Source organism: Oryzias latipes, chromosome 12 (genome assembly GCF_002234675.1).
Source record: "Oryzias latipes chromosome 12, ASM223467v1".
Taxonomy (NCBI): Eukaryota; Metazoa; Chordata; class Actinopteri; order Beloniformes; family Adrianichthyidae; genus Oryzias; species Oryzias latipes.
Genome location: NC_019870.2, coordinates 14841759 through 14865285, shown reverse-complemented (window position 1 = coordinate 14865285; position 23527 = coordinate 14841759). Strand labels below are relative to the sequence as shown.

Genomic DNA, 23527 nt, shown 5'->3' with positions numbered 1-23527 from the left:
GCGTTTTCTACTAATGGAACTATTTGCTTTTTATAATTGTACCAAAACGTTGGGGTTTACCTCAAAAGAGGAATATTTTTAAGAAAGTGGCTCATCATCTCTTTACAATCAGAGTCCAAATGCAGCTTTTATGATTATATGCTAAGGAGATCATGAAATAAATTTGATTTTTAAATTATTTTAAGGATGTACAGTGGCAAAAACATGCTGACACAGAAGCTCTAATACACTATTCTGCCAAACAAGTCCGAACTTTAAAATATTTAGTAAAAGAAACCAAAGTGGATTGCTTCTCTATAGTCCTTGTTCATGGTGATTGGTTTAAAATGACAGCATGCATTTCCTACACATTAAGCAGCTTCTTTGTTTATTCAACATATGCATGTTTTTCTTGCCCCTTTTATTTCATTCGAAAATGCAAAACAGAAAACTAACAACTTCAGAAATCAGATTTTTTTTATTCTGTGTTTTTGGAATGTTATATTCAACATACCTGAACAACTTTACCTTTTTTAGAAAGTAAAAACAAAACAGTAAAGTCTGTTTAATCCTGATTGTCCTTTTGAAAAAGATATCTGTGTTTGCCATGCAAAAGTATCAAATAAATAAAACAGAAAATCATAAACATTAAGTATTAGTAAATAAAGGAAGAACCTGAGACAAGTATGGAACCACTGAAACTGAGCATATGTTTACTGAAGAAGAAGAAATTGTCACGTTTCTGACCCATGTCAAGGCTTTTGCTGTGAAGAAGCTGACGTTTTGTAAATATTCCATTTCAAGACCTAAACCGTGTTTGAGCCGGCAGGTGTTCCTCTGTTTCCGACTATAGGTTTAGGTATGTCCAATATAGATCTGGTACAGATACATGATAGAGCAGTGAGGTCTGCCCAGGGCTACAGCTTCACATGTCAGGTGACTTTCAGGCTTTTTGTATGCATCTACAAACAGAAAAAAGAGCTTTACCTCCCTTGTGTGATTAAATCTGGCACCATGATTACTATGGCCAAAAAAGAAGAAAACCGAATTGACCTTTATCCTTAATTACATGGCTGCCAAATCTAAAATGTAAAGCTTAAAATAATGTAAAAAATAAAAAAAAAGTAGATACGCATAACTTTCTCTGTGTTTAACTACATGAAAAGAACAATAACACTGTTGACTGAGTCGAAGTGTTTTTGACAAAAAACAGCTTGGCAGAGGAGGCCTGCTGTGACTGCACAACTACACAGTGCCAGCATTGTGGCTTCAAAGCCCGGACCTGACAGCAAGAATATGGAACAAGTTTGGATTTTCTTTCAACAAGCCAACATAGGAATGATAGAAGAATGGAAATAAACTGACAACATGTTCTTTTTCCAGCCCTTTTCTATCTGCTGTCTCAAATTCTTAAACACACATTTCCAGCTCAAACATCTCAGCTGAGTAAGAACCACAGGCACGGTCTGTCACTGCAATGGAGACCACATGTCTGCGGCTGGAGTTCTCACAGTACCCTGACCTTCTACCTCACACACTCAGACATGTCCTCACTCAGTATACAACTGTAATCAGTCTTCAAACCGAATCAGCAAGACAAAAAGTTCACATGAAAATCTTTATGTTAAAACATTAAATATGGAGTAATACATTTTAAGTTTCTTGGATAACGTTCCTATCATTATTTTGTAATAATTGAACTGTTTCATAAAGTTTTAAAATCACTTCTTAAAAGAACAAGGCAAGACTTGCAGGCAAGAGATGCAATGAGAATTTAACACAACAACAAAAAAGATACACTTTCATGGATTACTAATTTTTTCCCCCTAGAAAGTGAAGTCAGTTGAAACCTAGTTTTTGCCTGCACATTATTTCAGAGTATTAATAAAATGACAGGAAAAGGATCAATTCAGAGTGGACATGATCATTACAGTACGTACAGCATCTTTTAGGTTGATTGGACTTCTGAGTTCACAGAGCAGCTGAACAATCTGGATGTTCCCATTGGCAGCTATGGATTACAAAAATAAAAAAAATATAACAAAACATACGTAAATGAAAAAAGCAAAAATGAATCACCCCAAATCCCCAAACAGCAGATGATTTATCAAATTAAATTAGAGATTAAACTTAATCCCAAAATTGTTTTCCCACAGTCTTGTCAAAGGAGGCAAACCCTGAACAAAAGCCTTTCTGCATGGTTACCTCCCAGGTTATTGAGGCACTCACCAGCGTAATGCAGAGCAGTCTTTCCTGTGTTGTCCGTGGCATCAACAGCACACTTATTCTAGAATAGGAAGAGAACATTTAATTTGGGAATTAAAAAAATATATATTCTTACCAACATAAAAACAGTAACACAAATGAGATCAATGCTTAGAAAATGAACACTTTGCATATAAAAAAAGCAGTGCTTCCCAGCTACAACTAAAATGCCCATAACACTAAACTGACACCTGAGTTTTGCCGATATAATGCACAAGCTAACAGTTTTCTTTTTTTGTTTGTTTTTTCACAGGCAGGTTTTAGGAGAGGTATTGCAGTTTCCAAAAAGGTCAGCAAGGCAGAGCAGCTGTGTGTGCATCCCTGTGTGTGTAAGAACTGCTGATCTGCACACACAATCAGCACGCTGAAGAAATGATGAAGTTAAACTGTCCGCTTGTAGTCGTCTCAGGCAATTCATGCAGTAGGGTTTCATATGGTTCATGTTGTACTTTCACATTCCATTTCTGCATCCACAAGGTCACGCTTCTAAGAAAAATGGTGCTGAGTGACACTGATATTCAACGCCGTGTTTTCATTTTTACATTTTTGTGGAATACAGCAGATATTTCCCTGAGAGAGAAAACTGTTCTAAGTTTCTGACTCAGTCGGTGCGTTGAAAATGCACAGCCCCAAAAGACTAAGTATTTGTCTGTGAATGTAGAGTTAAATGAAAGTGATAAGATTTGAATGTGTCATTTCCAAACCTTACCTGAACAAGTTTTTTGCAGCATTCCACATGATTGTTCTTTGCTGCCAGATGTAAAGCAGTAAAACCTTTAAAAAACAAAAACAACAACAGAAAAATCCAAATATGATTTGGCAGATTGACAAAGAAAGAAAAAAAACAATAGAAGCATGTAGAAATATGTATTTTAACTGATTGGGCATCAATTTAGACTTTTTTTTTAATTGATTCAACTTTTTCATTGTGCAATACTTAAATACTGAAAATTGCTTACATTTATGAAAGACATAAAAGATCCTTTCTTCTATGTGTACCACATAGTTGGAGCACATACCTGAAGCATCGCTGACTGACAGATCAGCTCCATGAGCCAAAATCGCTGCTAAGCAGTCTGTGTGACCGCCAGCAGCAGCTAAATGAAGGCTGAGAAAAGTAGAAAAAAGCTAATTAGAAGTGCAATTTTTTTTAACTAGTGCTTTTTCATAACATTGCTTTTCTACTTTTTAAAAAAAAATCAAAATCCATCTGTGTATCACAACACTTACACTAGGAATTAATTTTTAAAACATAAAACTCATCCAAGAAACCCATCATCCACCTAAACTATTGGAGTGATTTTACAATTCTTAATTATCCTAGAGTACAAAATATGTTGTCTGAATTGTTTTACATGCATCTGCCCAGATTATCTATTAAACGACTGTAAAAAGCTTTTATCTTTTTAGCAAAACTCAACATTTACCATATTTGCAAACTCCAAATGCAAATAGCATTATTTTATTTTACTGTGATTCACAAATTCATACATTTGTTTGGAGGGAAATACATTTTTAGAATACATCATAAGTAAACCCTTGTTTTTCGCGGGGGTTACGTTCCAGAAAGAACCCGTGATAGGCAAAATCCGTGAAGTAGAAACCTCTATTTTTTTAAAACAATTATTATACAATTAAATACTCTGTTATACATAGAAAAGAAAGAACAAACCATTTTACAGGCTCAAATATTTGTTTCACAAATCAAAGTACTTTAAAAACGTTTTTTTTTTCAACAAATAACTTCTGTACTATCAAATAATAATTTGAATCATCGATGTAAACAGAAGGCTTCAAATCGCGGAGATTAGCCCCGCCCACCGCGACCCGAGAATAATTGAATTAAACGGTAGAAAATTTAAAATGATCATGAAAAAATACAAAGTACAAACGGACAAATAGTGGCTCAGGTGTATTTTAATGCTCTTCAGTCTGAGAAGCTGCAGTGTTTTCTCCTTCTCAAGCCCGCGGTGCAGCTGTGTGTGTTTGTTCGGGAGAAGAACATAGTGATTGACAGTTGGTGTCGCTCTTTTTCTATGGGTTTTAGAGAAACTTGAAATTGCAAGATGATTTGCATGTACGTAATTTGGAAAGCTGATTTACATACGTGTACATATTAAACTGCAACATTATTGACGCACAGGTAGAGAAGAAGCGGAGTGACTTTTTTAGCCAATCAGAATGCAGAACACAATGCACGATGCAAATCCGTGAAGTAGCGAAACCGTGAAAAGTAAACCGCGTTATAGCAAGGGATCACTGTATAGTAAACTACAAAGAAGTCTTGGGATTTGACACATTTCTGTTCTAATTATTAATAAATAAAAAAAATAGGTGATGCATATACAAAAAGAAGAAGCCATGTCCTGAATCTGTACAAAGGGCACTTTCATGCCTTCTTTTGTAGACAACACAATGAATGCTTACGCAGATTTGCCTTCATTGTCCAGTTTCACAGCATTGGAACCTTTTTTAGCAAGAAGAGAAGCGACCTTCTCCACCTCGCCATGCTCCACTGCAGCAAGGAGCCGCTCATCATTTTTGTTCCACTCGTTAGTCTAAAAAGCAAACAAAAAAAGTCATTTGACCAAGAAGGAAAAACAATCAAGAAGTGAGAACATAAAAATTTATAAGACACAAATATCTACATATGCAAGTGGTGTAGGGCTGCACGATATGAGGAAAACTCGCGATGTGCGATATTGGTGATTAATATTGCGATAACGATATAATTTGCGGTATATAAACAGATATCAAACCAACCAAAAACATCATTTCCATTTCAATGCAACAGTATAAAAATTATACTCCAAATGACCCTTGTTGACATAGGAGGCAAACATCAAACATAAAAGGGCTCATCTGATTGATCAACAACGTAAACGGTCCTTCCGATTGGTTAAATGCATAAAGGGATTTATTTCATTTATTCAATATTTCAAGCGGCCATGAGTTTGTTTTAGCACATTTAACCCTTGTACTATCTTAAATGACCCCCCCCCCTTACTTTGACGTGTTCTCCCTACCATGACAAAGACGGATAAAGGTGGAAAGATTTCATGTAATCCATGGACACCAGTGAAGATCACAGATCATTGAAGAAAAAAGGTTCAGCGCACTGTCTGGTGGGTCTAGATGACCCCACTCCCAATGTTAAAGTGCCTAGGATAGCACAAGGGTCAAGGTAACCATTTATTGCGATTTTCGCCGTCTTTTGCGGTATGCATATTGCACAGCTTGATGTCGCGATAACGATAAATTTGCGGTATATTGTGCAGTCCTAAAGTGGTGTTAAAGTTTAATAAGGGGTACACTTTTTTAATACCATGTACTTAAAGCAAGAATAAACCAAATCTCATCTAAGGTAACAAACAAAAACAAAAAAACAATCAATAAGTTTACGGTAAATATTTTCCTTAGAATAAAACACTTGAGAATTTTTAAAATTTTAATTTTTCTAAGAGGAAAATCCTTTTTAACCCCTGTGACCTGGACAAAACATGTCTAAGAACAGAGATTTAAAGGGAATGGGAATGCAGTGCGGATGTTCTCACAACAGACCTACCGGTAATATGCCATTACTGACAACCTGCCAACCCCCAAGAATTAGCTCATGGGTAGCCTAAAGTGCAATTTTATTCAAGACTAGCTTCACATGAAGCTACTGACAATGTAAAATTCACAGCAGTAAGTGGTAGAAGTAGATTGTTGCTACAACCACATAATTTCCATACTATGTATTGTCAAATGAGCAGATTGTTAATGAGAGATACGACTCCTTAGCCTGCATTCTTAAATTCATCAGTCACCTCAGCTTGCAAATACCTGCTCGTATTCATTTGCAGTAAAGTGTTAGACCTGATCTGATAGTCCTGACCTGCACATGGCAAGTGAGGTGAACTGTGTCAATGCATAAATGCATGCAGTGCTAAAATGTACTCTATTTATAGGACCAGCTATAAGCCAACCAAGCACCACGAGGTGTAAACAGCCGATGTGGAAAACATCCAAGAGCAATCTGCACTAAGCATTCTGCAAAGACAGTAAAAAAAAAAAAAAAGAATCCTGATCTATAAAAATCCACTGCATCACCTGAACAAGTGAGAGGAGCTCAGAATGCTACAGCCTGAAGTCTCTGAGAGTTGAGTGTTGAAAATGACAAAAACAGGGTTTTCAAAACTAAAAATCTTTTTTCATTCTCTACATTTCTTTGAAATGTATGTAAAACAGTTAACACTTCTGCTCATCTAAATCATGTCTATCTAACCAACAAATTATTGATAAATACTAAATATAAGAAACAAGACAAAGCAGGCACCCTTTACTACTCAGAGTTTATAATGAATGGGAATCTGTTTGCACTTTTGACTTTTCAAAATAAAACTAAAACATACTGTTGCCACAGATCACTTCAGACCCTTATATGGACAATTTCCTTTTGAAATCCATTATTTACAGTATTTACAGCATTTCTGAGTCATAAAAGGAGCAATATTAGACCTAAAAAATGCACTGTGGACAAAAGAGCAGAGAAGCTATTTTAACAAAGGAGCTGCAAGACAGCCAAGCTTTTCTCAATATGACTGTTGTACAGCAAAAGAGCACGCAGCAAGACATGAAGTCTCCTGCGGTGTGGAGGCCTGGATTTCTTATTTTCACAGAAGTAGGCTGAATTTCCCTCACTGTCTGCTGTTAATGAAAGTCTCCTGACTTGTAGCAGTCATGTGTTGCTTAATGAGGCAACACTGCACTTTCTTCTCTAAAATACACACACATGACAAACTTCAGCACATCAAGAGAATCACGAGGCAAATGTACGAAAGGCTGCGCATCCGAACATCTCCTGCATTTGTTCTGCCTCGCTGCTAAAGTCAACAAACTGAACTTGGAAGGAGCATCAAAGGCGTTTTATTTACATTGTTCAACACGTCTTCAGTGAAGCACAGAGGATTTGCTCAGTGGAGGCTGGCACTTTTCTAATCTCGCCTTGTGGATGCCAGGAAGGGCCAACCCAGATGCTGTAATTGAAGGCCTTTGCGATCCGGAAAACAAGAGCTAAACAAACCCACCCAGAAAAATGAAAGATTGCTTAAGTGGTTGATATTAAGAATGGTTATGTGGCACATTTTTAAGTGAAGTGTATTTCAGGTTGTACTTCAGTGTACTTGGCTGGATTTCCTTAAATTGTTCTAGACCCAAACAGACTTAAGCAAATTTGGATGAGCCTGGATGCTGGTATGACTTCATCCTTTTTTTTTTTTCTTAAATCTTTTGATTTTCTAAATCTATTTCTTATGAGAAACATTCTATATAAGTGTAGTCAATTGTCATTGACAGGACCTTCCTATCATTTTTGACAGTTAAGACTTCAGAAAAGATCAAATCTAGTAGTTTACACACAAAAATGGATAGTAGTACAAAGTTTGTCATTCGTCTAAGCTTGTTCGATCAAGGAAGTGTTTTTTTTGTTTGTTTCTTCTTTAATATAGCCTTAACACAGACTAAAGGGCAGTCAGGACAGAGCAATGTGTCACTGGTAGCACCAGGCTATATTTTAGTGGACAGGTTTCAGTGGAGCGGAATGCCTGCCCCAGTTTTAGCCACTTATAAAGTAGTGCCAACACACAGAGACTCATGAAATAAACATGGACTGGCAGAAAGACTACACAATCAGACTTGAACACTAGAAAACTGACTACTAGTGCAAATTGATTTGCTATGGGCAAAAAAAGGAAGAAGAAAAAAAGGATACAATTTAGGCTCAATGCCATTATACATGTTTCATAAGGATTTTATTTTTTTAAAATATATTTTAATCCCAGTGACTAAAAGTAAACTATATGATCTTACCTAAAAATCTACATAAGATTTTTTTCTTTTTGTAAATTACTGAATAATGTGCTTAAAAATAACCTATACATTCCCAATCCTAAGGGTTTGAATACATTTTAGATCAGGAAGATAGTCGTCACTCTGAAATCATTATCAGGAAGCAACATTTACTTCCTCTCTTCTGTCAGTCTGTTTCCTTTTCTTGTGTTCTTCTGTCTCTCTTGCAGGATGTCACTCTCTCTTTTGTAAGTTTCACATGAAAAAGTGTTTACTGTAGCTTAGGTGTGTGTGTGTGTGCTCTCTCTGTTTTCAGACGGACACTCATTAGGACACACAAGGAACCTTTTGATAACACCGTTTCCTGTTGGTCCAGGCCAAAAGTTGGTGGCAAAGTAAGAGTTTTGGAAGGCACAGTGTAAAATAATGAAAGATGTAAATGTAAGGTCAAAAAGCACACATCAAAAAGAAATAAATGATATAATTATATCAAAGATGAAACATTTGTTTTCATAAGATGAATCATTTTCAATAAAATCATTGGATCCTATTTTTTTTTTCCATTTTTAAAGAGTACACAAATACATATGATATAAAAATAACTACATGATAATCTAGATGTTTGTGAAATTTTACAGGAAACTTTTACTTGTTCTTGATTAAATCTGCTTTTTTTTAAATAAATAAAGGAAATGTTGTCCTTGCAAGTTAAATACATTTCCAAAGCAAATGTTATGCAAATCTATGGGTTTCTATTCCAGCCTCATTGTCATGAGCTAAATGTCTAGTGAGTAAATCTAAACAATGTCAGATCAGGATGGGAAAAAAAAACAGGATACAAACAAGATTTGAAATGTTGGTTTCCAGTACTAATGAAACATCTTGGATGAGATGATAGATAAGGCAGAAAAAATACAAATAAATATCAAAATGGTATATACTTATGTTAAAAATAGGTGAAAAATGACTGTTTGGGTTATGTATTTTTTAAGGACATATAAAAATGTAGGATCGGACAAATAAAGGGAATTATATTAAAAAAAATATCCAGAAAATAAGGAGAAAACAAAAGCGGACATGTCAAATGATTACTATTAAAATTGTAATCATCTTTTCTCTGAGAACATGAGCACACAACAATCTCAATCCTAAGTCACGCTCTAACCCACATTTGTGTTTTGTACATCGAAGAACTATGTTGTATTGAGGATTTGTGAAAGAAAAGTGGGTCAAATAGGTGGCAAGACAAACATTTGACAAAATGAAACTCCAGGGGGGGGAGGGGGGGATCTACAATGGCATAACAAATAATTGTTTTCCAACTAGACTAGCAGGACAGAGAAGAAGTCCAGACAATTGTGTGCACTATAAAATAAACGACAACGAAAAAAACTGACACGCATACAATATCTGTTTCCCTTTGATCAACGCTGCCTTTAAACTTCAAACCCTTTGCGCGCAGCAAAAGGCTTAAGGAATCCTCAAACAAAACCTCCTTTCTCAAACTCGCCACAGCTGAAAGTGCTTCCCATCCTCTGTCGTACAAACAGACGAGGACAAACAACAACACAACCTTGAAACTCAAACCAGGAATGAAAGAGAGAGTGTGCTGAAGTATTAAACAAACAGCAGATGTTTGCTCTTATAAAGACAGATGCAGCCATAGATTTCCCAGTACTCACAATTGTTTGCCTCACATGCAGGCTATAAAACTAAATTAGATGTCGAGAATGTCTTCTTTAGTTTGGACACAACTACACAAATTTGTATTAAACTCTATCCATACTATCCCTTTCTTGTTAAACATACTTCTGTTTAAAAAAGCTTAAGTAGTCTGTACAGTCGGCGCATATTATACCAATAATAAGCTGCTGGAGGCATGATTACAGGACAAAAAGAGTTAAAAATTAAAGCGCATTCTTATCCCATACATTCTTTTGCCTAATCAGAAGCTGGTTAATATTTTAGAGCTAATAATAATTAGCCAAGATTTGTCATAAAGATGTAGTGCTAAGAAACTAAGATACTTATATCACAAGAGAACAACTTCTTTTTAAGTGAAGTGGATTTATTGATAGTTGTCCATTTTCTGGCTTAAAATCATTTTTAACAAATGGACTTTATACTAAACGTGAGACTACTCCATTTTTCTTTGCTACTTCCCAATGGATAGATAGCTGGAATTTATGTTATAGTGGTTGCTGTTGGAATTTTGTTAGAGCGCTTGCCTCACAGGGAGAAGGCCTGGTTGAAATCCCAGCTGGGACTTTTCTGTGTTCATTTTAATTTTGAGTCATTTGATGCAGTTACATTTTGAAAAGGAAGAAGCTTTTCTGTTAATCCATTTTAATTGTCGAATTAGACATTTCTAAATGAATTTTGCTACACATTTACCAAAGAACCTATTGAAAATGAAACATCAAATACCATTTTCATTATCATTTTAATTAAGTGACAGAATAAGCGGTGTTGAAGAAGAAAAGGAAAAAGCATTTAGACGGATTGATTTTTCATTTTAATTTTGAGTCAAAAAATGCAGCTTTATTTTGAAAATGAAAAAGCATTTCAGGTATTGACTTTTATTTTTAATTATGCTACAGAATCGCTTCCATGCTCCCTGTGCAGGCGTGGGTTTTCCACACTCCAGCTTCCCCCCGCAGTCCAAAAACATGCTTCATAGGTTAACTGGAGGTTCTAACCTGTTTATTAGTGTGAATGTAAGTGTGTGTGGTTGTGTGGCGCTGCAACCTGTGCAGGGTGTTCCCCGCCTTCACCCATCAGTAGATGAGACTGGCTAAAGTAATTCTTTGAAGCATGGATAGATGGAACACCAAGGAGGCTATTTATGTCATGGATGTGTTGATAAGAAAACATTTTCAAATGTATCGCAGTTAAATTGATGGATAAGAAAAGTCAAATTCCAGTCTGAGCATTTCCTTCCATTAGTAGTCTTACATTTTACACGCTTCAATAAACAGCACAAAGTCTAAAAACAACAACCGGGATGTCATTTCTACATCCATCTTTGTGAGTTTATAAAACATTTAAACCCTGTGGTTGGTTTACATGTGCAAACTTTACAATAGCATTAAAGGACACTTAAAAATTGAAATATACTTTTATAACTTAATACAAATATATACTAGAAAAATAATGTAATGTTGAAATACAAACCAATCAAATTAGATTCATGTTTTGTTTTTACCAATTGTTTTCTAATGTTTACTCATATCATTAAGAGTTTACAGACTAATAAGGGCAGCAGTGTGTTTTAAGAAGCTGGCCATTCCTGGTCCTCCTTTCTGTTATTATCTGGCTCATTTTGATGGGAGCCCTATCCTTTAATTTGAGATAGAGGAGCTTACTGTTAAATTACTGGCAGTGCACTCTGGCTGTAAAACAGTCAAGTGACACACTTACAGCTATGTGTTCAAATAAATTAAGTTATGGTAGAGAGGAAGAAGTAAGCACAATCATTACACAACCTATTTCATAATTTATTAAAAAAAAGATTCAAAGACTAAACTCAAAAAGAAAAAGAAAAATGAGGGGTTGATTGAAATAATAAATCAGAGACTAATCAACCAAGGAAGGCTTGTATGTGTGTGTGTGTGTGTGTGTGTGTGTGTGTGTGTGTGTGTGTGTGTGTGTGTGTGTGTGTGTGTGTGTGTGTGTGTGTGGGTGTGTGTGTCAATATGGTGTGTGTGTGTGTCAATTTGGTCCATTACATGGCTGAACCCAATCAGGAATTTGGGGCTTGGTGTCTACTAGTGTTCATTCCCTGTTGTTGCATTCTATGATTGTTTTCCCACTTAGGATGGTCACTTTAGCTGTGAGTGCCCCCCCTGAAGTATTCCTACATTTTTGGCAGACAGTCAGAACTTGTCATAACAGCAGGAACTGTGACTGAATGTTGGTAAGATCCCAGCGGTAGTGCAGAAATAGTGAAAGAAGCATTAAACAAAACTATTAGCTGAAACCGATATTATAATGTATCCCAAATTATAGTATTAGGAGAAAAAAAAGTTTCAAAAGTCTTATTGAGCACTGACTAGTTAAATTCCTAAACATGTTCGACTTGAGAAAGGGTCAAATCATTCCATTCCTGAATCAACAAACAAACAAGGGTTTCTTTTGCTGCATTTTTTTCATTACTGATGTGTAAATAATCTAACTGAAGACATGCAAGCAATTTCTGACACAGCCTGCTTTTCATTGTGTTTGCCATTGTTTACGAGATCAAATTCTATTGTTTTCAAGCTCTTCACAAGAAATCTAAGAATACATTTATTATAGTGAAAAGAATTCCTGCGAGAGGATCCAAAGTTCATAAGAACAAACACTTCTTTCATAGAGTCTAAGAAACAGAGAAAAATCCTTCCTGGACACAGTTATCAGTTGTTCCAAACCTCACAGAGGCGTACTGTCAAACCAAGAAAAAAAGAAAAGGTTTATATTTTCTAATTGCATTTCGCCATTTCACTCTGATCTGTTCGCACTATATTCACATGATCTGTAAAGGATTGACACATGCCAAAACCAAAGTATAAAGCCATATATCTCAACTACCTTCTGCCTGATAAGCTGCTGGTTTTGCTGCCATAAAACCAAAGTGACTTAACTGTGTTTTGAAGTGATCTGGCCTTGCACAGTTTTTGTTTTATTTTAAAATTGTGAAATATTTTGTACTAGAGGATCAATTGTCCAATTGTCTTTTGAGACTTCTTAAAAAAATGTATTAAAGTAAAATGGTAGATTCTTTGTATTTAAATGTCGCATGTGTGAGTAGAAAAGTAATATCCAAATAAAAACATAAAAATTAGTATATGTTAGAAATCACTGAGTGTTTTCAAGACCTAAGGTATTAAAAAATGAGAGCCATAAAAAATACTGTTAAAAATCAGTCATAAAAAAAAAAAAAATCAACTGCCATGTTTGGACAGGATCCTGTAACGCAGTTTTACTGTCAGTGAGATCACTTTCAGGAGGAGCTGAGGCATGGAAGTGATGCAATGAATTCAAATGTCAAAGCCTTTTTGGAAACTATTAGTGCCATGCCCTTTTGGTTACAGTGAAGAGAAGCAATCCAACCTCCAGCCAACAAGGCTTTTAAAAGTCAAAATGGGTAGCCAGTCTTCTATAAAGGGTACTTAGCCAAAATCAAGACACATTTTACCAAGATTCCACAAAAAATGTTTGGGCACAAACTGCCTTGGACTTCTTTGTGGGGGAAAAAAAACTAAGATACATTTTTAGGCCTGAAACTGAAATCCCACAACAAGTAAGAATTGAAATAAAGAAGGGAAAGTAATGAGATATCTTTGAAACAACAGTCTTGGTAGTGACAATGAACATGGAGACAAAAAAATAAGCAGAAAACTCTCTTGTCAGGTTTTTTTTTTATTTTTCTCTTTTTATTGACTTTGATCAAACTTAACATGTATTTCTCTCACAAGCAGATGAAAAAATACTTGTAGATTCAGGACTTCAGACTTTTGACTGCATTTATTCTTTAATTTTTAAAAGTATTAAGTATACAGTACGGGGGCACATTTAAAACAATACAATTGTTTTACAAGGAGGTTTGACCCCATTAGTTAGATTTCAATTTTAGCCAGAATGAACAATATATATGTCTAACTTGGGACCATTATGGCTGCCAAACTGCAGCAAAGAAAAAACATGCGCTTGTGCAAAACTTCCTCCAGACACAAATAGCCTTTCCAGGCCTATAAATAAAGACTGCTGATACTGGAAAGCAACCAGCCTCATTACACTTGGGGGAAGATATGAAGTTAGCGGAGTAAGAATGGAAAAAAATGATAGAATAGTTGACTTGCTCTAATGAAGATAAGACATGAAGTTTAAACATGCATGTAGGATGTCCGGCTAAGTACTGTGGTTTCTTGACAAAAAAGCAAAACCTTACACAACTCTAACGACTCGTTTCATCCACTTTCGAATGAAATGAACAAATGTTTTCAAAGAATCTTGTAGCATCCTGGCTATTTGTAATAAGCCCAGAATAAATATTATATGGAATATAAAAACTGTCCAAAACCCTGCCGAACCTGGTTTTAAAAAAAAAAAACTGTTATCGGAACCATTTGTGAATTGTTTTGATTTGTTCCGTATCAGAACCAGGAAAAGGCAAGTAGTGAACCAAAAAAGGGAACACGTTGCTACCTCTTTTAATGAGGGCAGCATACTTCAGTCAGTAAGTAATCTGTGTATCAGGCTCACGTACTGGGATAAAAACAATAGTGATATTAAAGACCCACTCCAAGGAAAATCCTGTTTTTGGTGTTTTAAAAAAGTGTTCTTGTAGCATTTTCTCACGATGGAGAACATACAGTATATAAAGAAAATTTAGATTAAAACTGCAGTTTTGAGTATTTCCTTATACAAATCAGGAGCAGATGAAAAAGTGCAGTTGGAAAAAACTTGTTACGTGCAAACTACAATTAGCAGGCCACAAGCTCCCTGCTCTGCTCCATTCTGATGCATCCACTTGCTGACAACGTTTCTGTTTTTCTCGTCTAAAGCTGGAATCTGGCTCAAAACTGTACAGCAGGATAGCTCCAATATTGCTCCCCGTTTCTGTTGCACCCCTAATGTAAACTAGGGGTTGTAGGGGCTGTAAGCTAGCTTGTAAACAAAGGGCTGATAGGAAATGAGTGCTGCCTGACTGCCTTACCACAGCTCAGAGACACATTTCTAATAAACTACTGCTGCTCTCCAGAAACGATGTTCTAGAAAACAACCGTTTTTTAAATTTAATTTCACCTAAAAATGGTATAATTATGATTAAAAGTCCACTGGGAATGCTTTTACAATGGATCAAAAGATGACTGAAGTGGGACTTTAACTGTTTATTTACTCCAATGCTCACCTAATACAAACTGGTCATAAAAAAATGTGCAAGACAACTTGCCGATGACACAAACCCATAGAAAGCAGCACACAGGCACTTTTCATCACACCTTTGCCTTCGACAGCAAATTAATTCCCATACATATGCAAACCCATGCGAACATCTGAATTATCCCCCCCATGTAGCATTCACAGCAGTTTGCATTTGTGCTGACAGGCAGGATTATGGCATTTCTGTAGTTCACAGACATCACATGGATTATGGAAAAAATGAAATTGCTACAAGCAGCTTCTACGTTAATTGGATCCCTGTTGAACTGGCTCTAAGCAAATACTCTGACTTTCATCTAGTTAATTAAAACATTTTGGAAAAGTTGTTCTGCTGTTAATAATGAGAGTGAATCTTAAAAACAAGAAGTAGAAAAGCAAGCAATACGCTTGTTTTGCATCAGAGAGTCAGTTAATGAATTTTGTCTCCTAATGCTGTACATTTTGAAGGTTACATCAATAAATGTAATATTCAGCCTTATATTAATTTGTCACATTTTTTTTTAAACCAAATTGTTTATAATTTGATTAACAAGTTCTGCTGTACCATCTCCTGCTGACAATACACTAGCACACCCTCTTCCTCCTCTGCCTCTATACAGATTAATTATGTGCCGTTCCAGGTTTTTCTATCGCTTATAGTATTGATATTCTTTCACTACACCCAGCCAGAACAAAGCTGTAGGCAAAGCAGAGCCACTGCAGAAACCAAAGAGAAGTGAGAAAAACAAAATTCTGAAAACATTTTTACAACAAATGCCTATTTCATTTTTTACCCCGTTGTATCTTTCAACTCTGGAAAGAAAGAAAAAAAAAAGAAAAAGCAGGCTATAATTTAAAGGTTAATTCTAAGCAGAACAGAAAACTGTTTTTGTGGATACGTATTTAAATGATTTAACACGTGACTTTCTCAACTGTCCTGTTCCAGTTAACAGTTCCTAAATCCTGATAAGGAGGACTCGCTTCCTCTGGTGTTTACACAACTAAATGAAGACTCCTTATATTCTAAAAGTAAACAGTGAGAGTGCCGTTTAGTTCTCGATGTCTTGTTGCGCAGACAAATTAAAGCCATGAAAACAGCTGTGTGGTGTGAGAAGAGACAGAATAATCCCTGCTTCAATTAGACAAAAAGGCTGGCTGATAAGAAAACCGGCCTGTGTGTGTGTACTTCAGATGTGTGTGTAAGCTTTGTGTAATCCTGCTTAGTCTAGCAGCTGGGGCACCAGGTCTACGCTGTGATAGCATGAAGTTCTCGTTAACTGTTAAATTCTAAATTCACTCCTAACAACACCTTCCATACAGAAAATGTATATAATGGTTCTATTCTAATAACTTTCAAATATACGCGTGTGTCCTTGCAGAAGTGTAGCTAGTTATTAATGCGCTCAAAGGAGGAACAACAGAGAAAAACGATATTAATTCAACACAAATGAAAAAGAAAAGTGAAGACTAAAAGGTCAACTGGTATTTCTCAACCCAACAGTGGTATTTTAAAGTAGGGCTGCACGATAAGAGCAAACTTGTAATGGGCGATTACACCTAAAAATAATAATGATTATAGTAAATCAATATCATTTTACAGAAACAGTTTTGTTTCAATAGAAATCAACACAATTCAAATTAAACTCCAAATGACCCACATCCACATAGGAAACAGGCCCCTGACATAAAAAAGCTCCATTTGAAAGGTCAATGACTTTAAGGCGTCCATCTGATTGGTCAAATGCATAAAGGCCTAGATTTGATTCGATAAATACATCCAGCTGCCATGGGATTGTATTAGCATGTGTGTAAACATTTAAGGTATCAGTCTATGCCATTTTTTCAAGTATATTGCCCAGCCAAAGATTGCGATGATGATAAATATACGAAATTATAGTGCAGGCCTACTTCAAAATAATTGTTTACTGATTGTTGGTAATAAAAAGTACAATTCTACCCCACAAATATTGCTTTTTTTTTTTCGTTTTAACAATTAAAATAATAATCAAATACGGCAAAAAAAACGAAAAGAAAGGCTAATATTTGTAGAGTACAATGTTTAAATTTGTTTATAACGCAAAAAGATGGTTTGGGTGGACAGTCTTGCAGTAATGTCTTAACACAATCTTTGGTAAGAAACAAAAATGAAGGGACGTTTATTGTAATTATAGCCCCTTTATTCCACTCCAAAGCATTAGACTATCCTTAAGGGCAGCGGGAAATCAAAGTCAAGTCTGTAGATAGAGTTTTTGTAGGATGGATGAATGGAGAGCGAGTTTATGACTTGCAATCAAAGTGGAAGTAGCAAGATTTGTTGAAAGTATGCTCATTTGCAGCTAACAAAGAGAAAATCAGTGGTTCCATCAGGGTGTCATTCTACTACCCTCAACACAAACGAAGAGGAAAAAAGCCCACAAAAATGTCAAAGTCATTGCATCTCATAACAAATAAATAACGGTACTAGCCTTCCTTTAAGGACTAAAGAAGAAACAGAAAGTGCTCATGGGATGATAACAGATAGATCCCGGGTGAACAAAGCAAGATCTCAGGTATAAATCCTTGCTTTGAAACTGTGTTTAGAATAAACTTAAACTGAGTATGTTGGCCCTTTTAACAGGTTGCACGATATGAGGAAAACTTGAAATTTGCAATATTAATGATCAATATTGCAATGACGATATAACGTGATACATGAAAAAAATAGAAAAAAAAAAACATTTCAATTTCACTGCAACAGTTTAATTGAATAAGACTCAACATAACTTAAATGACACTCCAAATGACCCTAGTCTACATTGGAGGCAAGCATCTAACATAAAAGGGCTCCATCCGATTAGTCAAATACATAAAGGCATTTGTTTAATTTGTTAAAGACTTCCAGCTGCCATTAGATTGTTTTAGCACATTTAAGGTTGCCATTTATTGAAATTTTCGCCGACTTTTGCGATATGCCTCTTGCACAGCTTGATATCGCAATAACGATTAATTTGTGATTTATTGTGCATTCCTAATAGGGAGGACATTTTTTTGTTGGTTGACAGAATAACTCAACAGAAACATTCACAAAAAAGATTGTTAATAAAACAAATCATTTATTTGATGTCAAGAATTAGTTACTGATATTGTAAATGCAGGTCATGGCAAGAATTTCAGTGAGCCTCTTGTGGCTTTCAGCCCAACCCATTCCCAGAAACCAGATTAGTCCGTCTGCCTCCCTGATACACTGTTCCACGTGCTCCCTTAACAGAAATGCTCTCGTTACACATAGGACCTGTGCCGCCTGTGCCGAAATGATCTACATATAAACCAAAGAATGACAATAATTTATTTTAAAAACAGACAATAGCAGGCAGACATAAATGTAAACAACACACTAACAGAGACGAATAGTCTGGCAGACAGGCGTGCAATCCTAAAAATATTTGAAACGACTTCTGCGGAATTCCTCCAAACTGTTTTGCCATGTCAAACTTTCCGATAAGCTAGAGACCTTGCTTACAAGACACAGCGGTCCAAAGGCAGGAAGTGTCTTTAGTGGCAGTGTGCTTTGGATGCTCATCTCATACAAAAATGCAAAGAATTGAAACAGCCCCACCTCTCACACCGGAATTCAAACGTTTACTTTAGATACTTACACAAAAAATAATAAATCATCACAATGTGCAAAATAACAGGGTCACTTTCAATGTTATTGTTGGCTTGACATATCGATGTCAATATGTTGACAGTTCAAATGTATTTTTACTGCCTGGATAGAACTGAACATATAGGTGAGATATCTTGATATAATTGCATAAAGGCTTATGTTGCAGCTGACAACATTTTATCTAACAAACTATTGAACTGGGTAGCTTTTCGTTCCCTAAACAAATGTGTCGGGAGACATAAATCGAGCAAAGGGAAAGTCTAAGCTGATTTTTGAAAAAACAAAACCGGGTTCAGAGAAATCCAACGCATTTTTAAAAACTGAACGTTTAGTGGGGATCTTCAAGAAGGTAAAGTGATCAGAAACAAATAGCTCAAAATGAAAATTTTAAAGTTGCAGCTACTTTAATGTATGGTGAAAAAAAGCAGAACTCCTCATCATGATTAACTGTGAAAGTAAGATTATTTCCCTATAAACAAAAGAAAAGAGGTTAAACGGGGACAAAATGCTTTTATTTATTGGGGAACATAAAGACTGAAGCAATGGAAGATGGTCATGTGGTCTGATGAGTCCAGATTTACCCAGTTTGAGAGTAATGGGTGCATTAGGATACAAAGAGGCAGATAAAGTTTGTTTTGCCAGTTGTATAACCCTGTGGGGGTAGTGCTATAGTCTGGGCTTGCTCCTGTTGTTCAGATCTGGTTAAACATCAATGTCAGCTGACTATCTGAATATACTAAATAACTTATTCTATTAATGTTATTTTTCCTATGGCACAGGAATGTTCTAAAATGACAATGCCAGGATATATTTGGACTTGGATTGCGAGAATGTGGTGGTGTTCATTTTTCCGCATTTATCTTATGATGTTATCAGCGAGCCTCTATGCAGTATATCCATATCACTTCATAACTTTCTCACAGTCCAACAGTTTTTTGTTTTTTTTTAGCTTTGTTTACTGTAGAGGAGTTAAAGTAAAGGTTTGGGTGACAGATGTTCTCAGCTTAATAGGCTGCAGGATGATATTTTGAGTAAAGAACTTCATTCCAATTTGGACTAAAACCACAGCTTTCATTACAATCCATCTTGCTTACTGTGCTTTTATTTCATCGGATAGCTATTTTTAAAGAAACTAGTTGGTGTAAGTTTAAAAAAAAAAAACGACAGAGCTGTTTTGGAGAGAAACATTCCTTGGTAATCTTTCACTAAGACAGAGTTTAAAATAGAACCTAAGAGGTTTTTTTCCCCCCTCTTTGTAATAAAGTTGTGTGGGATCTCTATAAAAAAGCGGTGGAATGATTATTAGCCAGAATAAACAAACTACCTGGATGCTTTAATCTTGTTAAAATTGCCTCATTTTAATTACTTGCTGTAAACTAGAGTAGTGGGAGGCTTTCAGTCCATCAAAATGACTGCTTTTCATTGGATCATAAGCTTTTGTAGTGTACAGTATAGATCGGGTGCTAAAAGTTACAATAGATCCATTCTGAATCGTTGGTCCATGAGAGCTGGGAAGGATACTGGTAAAATATATTTAAGACAAGTAGAAATTGACTTATGGCCTTATTCTGTCAAAATAATGAATGAAAACCAAAACATTAAGTACGGTATGCTGTTTTAAAGTCGCTCTGGTAAATAAATGATTGTAATCAAGCGCTTGTGCAATCCAAGGCGATTCATTAAAGCTACCCTCATTCACTTAGGCTAGAGCAGCCAGAACACAGCATTCACCTCCTCATTTCTTTCAGAATTTTAAATCTGCCATCAAATAAAAAATATGTTAAAATTGCAAGACTTTCATAAAAGTTAAAACTATGTAGACATAAAAAAAGTAACAGCTAATCTGCCTTAAACTGCATTCAATCGTGCTGTTGCATCTATTAAAGTGGAGGAGAGAACATCCAGTTCACATCAGGACAGCAGACCTCTGTATTTTTCCTGCAGCCAATACAGCACATCATTACCGTTTGTGTTTTATTCCCCTTTATATCAATGTTTAGACAGATTATTAAAGCTGTGTTACTTAAAAAACAAAGCAGGCTGATCAGTTACCCAAGCAAAATGTGGCAACGGATGAGTGGGTGGTCTAGAAAAGCGCATATGACGCAGCATCAGTTGGGTTTCTAAGCAACATCTCATTCAAAGCTCTTCACTTTCGCCGCCAACGACTAGCTATTTGAGGGCGGACAAAGTCTTTGTAGCTGATACTGTACAAATACAGGGTTTAACAGAAACTATAAGAGATAAAAATCGAGAATATTCAGGAAAAAAGTCGAAGATAGTTGAATATTTTTGTAATTTGTCAAATTAATGTAAAAAATAATGTAATGTTTTTGTTTGTTTGTTTTTTTTCTGCCTGGTAACACTTGCCCCTCTAAAATCTAATCCAGGCTCTAGTTAGGTCTTGCTAAATTCCTGTTGTATGTAAAACTGAACAAAAGCAGGGATGTGTAATTATTCCTCTGCAGGAAAAACTTTTTGGTTTCAAACAAACAAGCACTCCCCTAAAACCTGTCTCAACCATCAAGGCAAACCTCCAGACCTTTCCTGCCAGTCATTTGTCTCTGTGTCTTGGAGTTCCTGAGACTACAGATTAGTCAGAAACAGAGGAGACTCCTCACTTCCTGTGGTCGTGGACTAAACAGATTTATGCATAGGATGGTGCAATTTCTCTCTAAAAGTGAGTCACAACTGGTGAATCCTCATCTGAAGCATATTTGTGGTCTTTGTAAACTCACTGTTGCCATGAAACATGCTTTTTTTTTCTTCTTTAATGATCATGTTTTGAAAAGTACGACCTAAAACGTGAACTATTTAAAAATCAGTCCCGGTCTACTTTGGCTGCAAGCTTAAGATCTTAACCTAACTCGTAAGGCAAAAGGATTACAGACCCCATCCTATGACTGTTCGGTTTCAGTTTTCAAAACCCTTTTTATTTCTTGAACAAATATTAACAAACCATAGGGTGATGGTGATGAAGGACTGGCAGATTCTGCCAAAAACCTTTCATATCTACTTACACAGACAGTGACTCATGCACACACACGGACATACAAAGTCACATGAAGAGAGTTTTGGGTAGAAATAGTCATGAGCGCATGTTAAAGTACTTACATCAGTTTTTCTAAACTTGGCTTTGAGGCTCTTCATGTTCAGTCAGATCCATGCAGTCACACGCTCAGTTGCTCAGCTGAGGCTGTGAAGAGCAAAATGCAGATGTTTAAACTTAGTTAGGTCAGATTTCATTATATGAAGGATCCCAAACAGTTCCACGCAGGTCAATTCCAACTGTAAACAAAAGTAAATATACCTAAATTTTACCTAGAAATATAATTTGGCCCTAAAGACTGATTAGGTGAGAATAAGGGTTTGAAATTTAATGTTCCACGCATCTAAAGAATAGTTACATTTACCTCAGAATTTCTGTTATAAGAAATAACAGCTTTATTTCGGTTAAATGGCTGGTTTAACTGGTATGTAACTTTATTTTGTTTCCCAGAAGGATGCCATAAATCACCTGAAGTCTCCTGGGGATGTCTGGTGACTACAATTTTTCTCTTTCGTTGGTAGCATAAGAATCTCCAGTTTTTAAAGCCCAGTGAGCTCTTTGTCCTGAAATATATAAATTGGAGTACCCCAAATAAACACTGGCTATATATAACATTTCTTTGTTATAATAAGGTGATGGATTATCTGTCTCTGCACTAACTAAGCAATCTGAGACTCTGAGAAGCATCACAAATAGTTTGGTGGGAAGGAACAACACACTGTAGCTTTCCAGGCACGGTGTACAGACCTCAGCTATATGGGAAATGGTGTGTTTTGTATTGGTAGTGTGCAAATACTTGAAAAAAAATATATAAACTAAAGACATGGCCACACACAAACACATATATAAGAAATAGCTAATATATATCGATGTGAGTGATTGACTAGCATACACTGGAGGCGTTGGAACAGCGCCGTATGGATGAACGGTAGCGTTTAATCTTAACGAACTGTTAGTTGCTAGCCTTTCATTTAAAATACCCTGCCCGTCATTTTAAGAAGAAAGGTGGCGCAAAAAAGAAATATTTCGGACACTTACCCTTTTGTGTGTGGAGGAGTCGCAGGAGGCTAGAAACATGAGACAACCGCTTTTTCCCTTTCTTGGTTGGATTAAAAAAAATCATTAGCAACTGAACAAGGCAAAATACAGGAGTCGCCGCGACGCTGTGGTTAGCGGGTTGTTTTGGTTCCACATATAAGACGTAAAACAGTGCAGCACTCTTTAAAAAAACTGGGTCCGCTCGGCCTGCATATATTAAAAGTTGGACTGTTCATGGAGTCCTGGTGGTCTCGCGCTCGGGACTCAACTCAAAGGCTGCCTGGCTGCCCGGTTTTAGGTAAGTGACGTCACAACAGCGCTGTTCTCTATTGTGTCCCATTCATATTGTGGTTAAAGGGATATTTCCCTAGAAATGTCACTTAAGCGCCCTCAGGCAAGTCTTTGGACTTGATTATTAAAGTGTTAATCAGCAGGACAGTCAATATTGTTGTTGTTGTTGTTTTCTAACCAATTTAATTAAATCTACATTAAAAATTTTACCTGGATGTTTTAAATCAAATCAAGTCAAACTTTATTTGAATAGCACTTTTCCAACTAATGTCACCTATAGTGCTTTTCAAAAAAGCATAATCCGGATTTAAAAAACAAAAGCAAGATAAGAGACCATCATACCAACTATGGGATCATATTAGGTCAGTAATCAACAAAGCAACTCAAATTTCATAAAGCTTGTTCAGATTAAAAAAAAAAAATTTTCGGTGCAATACTTCCTATTTTCTTAAGTTACTGTTTTCGAACCCATAAATTAAGAAGCTTGGCTCATCAGTCAAGGCATATTGATGTTATGGTCTCATGTT

The 23527-nt window shown here is 36.0% G+C and overlaps 1 protein-coding gene across 3 annotated transcripts in view; it reads right to left on the bottom strand.

Annotated features, from left to right (window-relative positions):
* rai14 (retinoic acid induced 14) overlaps nucleotides 1-23015 on the bottom strand; it is a 36341-nt gene extending 13326 nt beyond the window's left edge. For 2 of the 3 annotated variants that reach the window (XM_011481863.3, XM_011481866.3), the window contains exons 1-7: nucleotides 22710-23015; nucleotides 21737-21818; nucleotides 4672-4802; nucleotides 3264-3352; nucleotides 2954-3018; nucleotides 2209-2266; nucleotides 1920-1990 (exon numbers count right to left, since the gene is read on the bottom strand). In XM_011481863.3, coding sequence (XP_011480165.1) covers nucleotides 1920-1990; nucleotides 2209-2266; nucleotides 2954-3018; nucleotides 3264-3352; nucleotides 4672-4802; nucleotides 21737-21772 — 450 coding nt within the window. In that variant the 5' untranslated portion in view covers nucleotides 21773-21818; nucleotides 22710-23015. Of the gene's footprint in view, nucleotides 1-1919; nucleotides 1991-2208; nucleotides 2267-2953; nucleotides 3019-3263; nucleotides 3353-4671; nucleotides 4803-21736; nucleotides 21819-22139; nucleotides 22243-22709 lie in introns of those variants that run through there. The other variant, XM_023960499.1, reaches the window with a different exon arrangement.
* Nucleotides 23016-23527: the final 512 nt, after the last annotated feature.